At 40.5% G+C, this 4,572-nt stretch overlaps 1 protein-coding gene across 3 annotated transcripts in view; it reads left to right on the top strand.

Annotated features, from left to right (window-relative positions):
• Nucleotides 1–4,572, top strand: part of Gata3 (GATA binding protein 3) — a 30,727-nt gene that overhangs the window by 20,066 nt on the left and 6,089 nt on the right. For all 3 annotated transcript variants that reach the window (XM_013009419.1, XM_013009420.1, XM_013009418.1), the window contains exon 5: nucleotides 3,978–4,103. In XM_013009419.1, the coding sequence (XP_012864873.1) occupies nucleotides 3,978–4,103 (126 nt within the window). The remainder of the gene's footprint in view (nucleotides 1–3,977; nucleotides 4,104–4,572) is intronic.

Here is a 4,572-nt window from a genome sequence, read left to right as displayed (position 1 = left end):
CTTCCTTCCTTCCTTCCTTCCTTCCTTCCTTCCTTCCTTCCTTCCCCTCTTCTCTCTCTTCTTTGAAATGCTTAATCATTAGGAATACTTGGCAAAATATGGTACTGTCATGCACTTACAAGGAAAACCAACAGACGGGTTTGTTTGTAAGGCTTGTCTTTGGAGTCATAGGCCAGATTGCATAGTGAATATGTAACAGACAAACAAAAGTGGGCTTGGTAGATGACAACTAACCACAGTCAAGAGATCAAAATGCTTTTTGTGGTGTTGAAAGTTACCAAATGGAGAAGGGAGGAGGGGAATTCCCCTTGCAGATGAATGGATGAATTGGCATCCATCAGCTTCTAAGATGGGAGGGAAAAATCCCCCAACAACCTTTGTATTCCTTTTAAAGCATTATTATCCGCCTTACCCAGCAGACTCCAAGGCAATTTAACACCTTTTGCCCCCTCTGTAGAAAAAGGAAAAACTTTCTAGGGATGGAAATGCTCACATGACTTTAATTTTTGGCACTCCTTGCATCTCTGGGCTTTATTCTTTCTGATCTCTGCTCTCCTTTCCAGCTTTCTCAGCCTCCCCCTTACTTCACTCATGCAGTTTGGGTTTTGTTTTTTCTTTCCTTTCTCTCCTGTGCAAGGCTAACTTCCTAGGAAAGAGCTGCCGGATATCTGAGCACTAGAGATAACTCATAAACAACAACGTAGCCTCCCTAACCTAAACATCAAGATGTTTGGACGGATCAGAACAAGAAATGGTTGGGGGAGAAAAATGGCTGGAGGTGTTAGCACAGAATGAATGTGATCGCACCACAAAAGAATGTTCTGAATCACCCAAAACCTGGCCTTCTGAAAAAAAAAAAGAAAGAAAAGATAGAAAAGAAAACTAAACACAAACTTTCCTGTTATAATAAACCACAATATAGCTATAGTTTTTAATTTTTGACATATATATATATATATTTAAGGTAAAGGCAGATAAAGGAGAAAGAGGTATAAAAGTCTTGAGACTGGGTTGATGGATGGTCGGGAGTTTATTTGACATTTTCTTCTGTCTGCATACAGCAGAGGAGGGTTCTAGTTCCATTTTATATAATTTTGTCCTCTCTTGTCTTTCAGAGGAAATCTTTACAAGGCTGAGTAATAATTGCTTTTAATTCTAGAGTTCATTGGTAACAACCATGTAAGCTATATTTTGTCTTAACCATCTGGGTGATGTGGTATTTTTAGTTCCATTAAGTTCATATACTATAGAGAAACATTCTGAAGACATAGAGTTGTTACCCTTCCCCCTCATTAGAGGTGCTTGACTTTTAAACACCTAGCACCTTTTGTTTTTCTTCTTCCTTTATTTATTATTTTAATTTTGGTATTGGGGTTCAAACTGAGGACCTTGCATTTTCTTCTTCCCTTGATTTCCTGTCTATTCACTCCAGCTGTCTTTCTAATTCCCCAAATGAAAATATACTGGAATATATCATAGGTATGATGTGGTTAGATTTTTTTTGTGATATACACATGCATTAAATGCTGAATAAATGAATTCAGGAAACAGAAGAGATAAACTAGAGGCAAGATCTGTAGATAGCTAGGATTTTCATGTGTTTCACCACTAGCAAAAGACTGAACAGCTGCTTTATTTATACTCTGCTCCTGCTAGCAAACCCTCCAGTGTGGCTTTTGAGTCTTAGAGACTATATAGTACAGGAGTCCATCTCAGCATGTGTGTTCTTACGTTACTTTTCAATATACTGCGAAGGATTACATACTGAATCAAGTTGTTTGGAGCTAAATTTCAGTAGTTGGCATTTTATGTTTGTATTATGCATTCACAGATGATGGGGTGGGTAACCTGGGTATCTGAGTAGATATTACTCTGTGGTATATGTGAATATTTCTCCCAAAGAAAAAATAACCATAGGAAGATGATAATAATCACACAGAACACAGTTGTCCAAAAATTATTAATGCCCTGATTTTGTGTAATGTTTTCCTCCTTAGAGTACATAAAATATAGTTAAGTGGATAGCAAAAATTAGGACCTTGTCCATTAAGATGTTTTTAATTTCCTGTTTATTTGAATACAAAAGAAAAGAAAAGAAAAAACTTGTTGGGTGCCAGTGGCTCATGTCTGTAATTCTAGCTCCTCAGGAGGCTGAGATCTGAGGATCGTGGTTCAAAGCCAGCCCAGTCAGGAAAGTGCATGAGACTCTTATCTCCAATTAGCCACCAGAAAGCCAGTAATGGAGCTGTGGCTCAAAGTGGTGAGCACTAGCCTTGAGCTGAAGAGCTCAGGGACAATGCCTAGGCCCAACATTTAAGCACCACGACAAACAAACAAATAAACAACTTACATCAGAGATCTCTAACCCCGTAGAACATGTCTGTAGAATGACTACAACTCTGAAAGGAAGGAAATCAATTTAGTGAATTTAAAATTGACTCTGGATTTTCCCATATCTTGCCATATTCTTTCTTTTTTTTTTAACCTAGCCATTTTCTGTATTTGTTTCAACTCTGTGATTAATGAAATATTGGTAGAAAAGATCACTAGGAACCTTGTAGTTTATGTCACATGTTCTTAAAACCTTATCAGAATTTTTGTTCTTTCTTTGTTTTTTCCATCTTTAATATTGGAGATGGAACCCAGGGCCTTGAGCATGCTAAGCAAGGACTTTACTATTTTAGTTATACCCTCAGCCTTCATACTAGAAGCTTCAGGTTCATAGATAAAAGACGCACTGAATTCTGGCTCCTTTTCTTGCCATTTTCTTCCATAAGAAGGGTAGGAATATTGCAGCTGAAGTTCTCTTTTTATGACGGGGAGGAGAGGAGCATGTTAGAAGTGACTCAACTCCATTTTCTTTCACCAATTTTGAACTTCTTTTTTCAAATGGACATTGAAAGTAGTGATCTCATAAGTGTTTAAATTAAACGCATCAAAATAGTGAAAGAAATATCTCTCTATTAGGGGAGAGAAAGAAAAGAAAAGCAATGGTATAGCCAAGGAATTAAATTCAAGCTTTGGCTGACATTTGCCTTGATACTTCTCTCTTTGGAAAATAACATATAGGAAATATCTAACTTCACAAAGGTGACATGAAATGAGAGTAAGGTGTGTGTGTGTGTGTGTGTGTGTGTGTGTGTGTGTGTGTGTGTGTGTGTGTGTAGAAAGAGAGAGAGAGGGAGCATGAGAGAAAGTGTCTAGGATTCCTGCTGAATAGCACAAGTACTTGTTCTTTTCAATTTGTCTCATCCAATGATGGCCATCTAGAGAAACTGAGGTTGGCTGTACCAGGCCAGCCCAGCTGTCTATATACATTTAGGATGACTGCATATTGGACAGGTTTTGTGGACTTGGGCTGCCCTGCTCCTAAATTGTAGCACCTGTGAGTGAGTACTCACACCTGCACAGGCATCCTTTCAGAGAATGAAGACCCTCTGTGTCTTTCCTACAATCTAGCATTTCTCAACTTGTGTTCTGCCAGAGGCTTTCTGGGTGTCGATTTGCTTTTCATTTGCTTAGTGTGTCCTGATGGTTACTACTAGTTTATTTGAACATTGGTATTCTTGGGAATTGCGCCTCTGCTGAACAACGTGACTGGTAGCCTGACTCCAACATGGGTCTCATTAATTCAACATTGCTACCCACAAAGATGAGTCCTCTGATGGACTTGGTGGGGTGAAAAGAGGGCATAGTACTGTTTTCAGGGCCTTCTGCTCCATCTCAATGCGGCACTGGACAGGAACAGGTTAAGTCTCACCTGTTTCAGCCATCTTGTGGAATTGGGAATGTTCTTCTCGGGCATAAATTGGAGAATTTTTATTATTACTTCTGCGTGGGCCATTTGCTAGTTGGGATTCAGTCATAGTGTTTGCCTTTTGTTTTCCTCTCCCCTTCTCCTTAAGCCCTTTTCTCAGCTCTGACAACACATTTACATTTCTCTTGGTGTCCCCCCTCCTTTCTCTCCTTACCACCAGTCGGCAGCTAGAAGAGCAGGGACCTCGTGTGCCAACTGCCAGACCACGACCACCACCCTCTGGAGGAGGAATGCCAACGGGGACCCGGTCTGCAATGCCTGTGGGCTTTACTACAAGCTGCACAATGTAAGTTCCTGGGGCCAGCCAGTACGAGGCTCCATTTCTGACTAGGCCTTTGACTTAGCACCACTGCTGCTTTGTCCAGACACCCTAATGGGTCAGGTTAGGATCACCCTCTTTTGGGGACAAGTAACAGGCCTCTGATCAACTAGCAGGACCTAGCTTAGAGAACTGCTTTGTCTTATTCTATCTTGCTAAGGTTGGAAGGGATTTACGGATGGAAGAGAGACAACCCACATTGTGTGTATTGGACACAACTGTGCAAGGAGGCAAGCTGAGATAAATGCTTTGTGGATCTATCTGGTTTTTTTTTTTTTTTTGTCCTTGTTGTTGGTCATGGGGATTGAACTCAGGGTCTGAGCATTATTCCTCCTAAGCTTTTTTTTTTTCTTTTTTTTTTTGGTCGGTCGTGGGGCTTGAACTCTGGGCCTGGGCGCTGTCCCTCAGCTCTTCAGCTCAAGGCGAGCGCTCTACC

This window comes from Dipodomys ordii, unplaced genomic scaffold, assembly GCF_000151885.1.
Source record: "Dipodomys ordii isolate 6190 unplaced genomic scaffold, Dord_2.0 Scaffold9, whole genome shotgun sequence".
Taxonomy (NCBI): domain Eukaryota; kingdom Metazoa; phylum Chordata; class Mammalia; order Rodentia; family Heteromyidae; genus Dipodomys; species Dipodomys ordii.
Note: the sequence above shows the minus strand (reverse complement) of the source record. Positions and strands in the feature narration are given on the sequence as shown.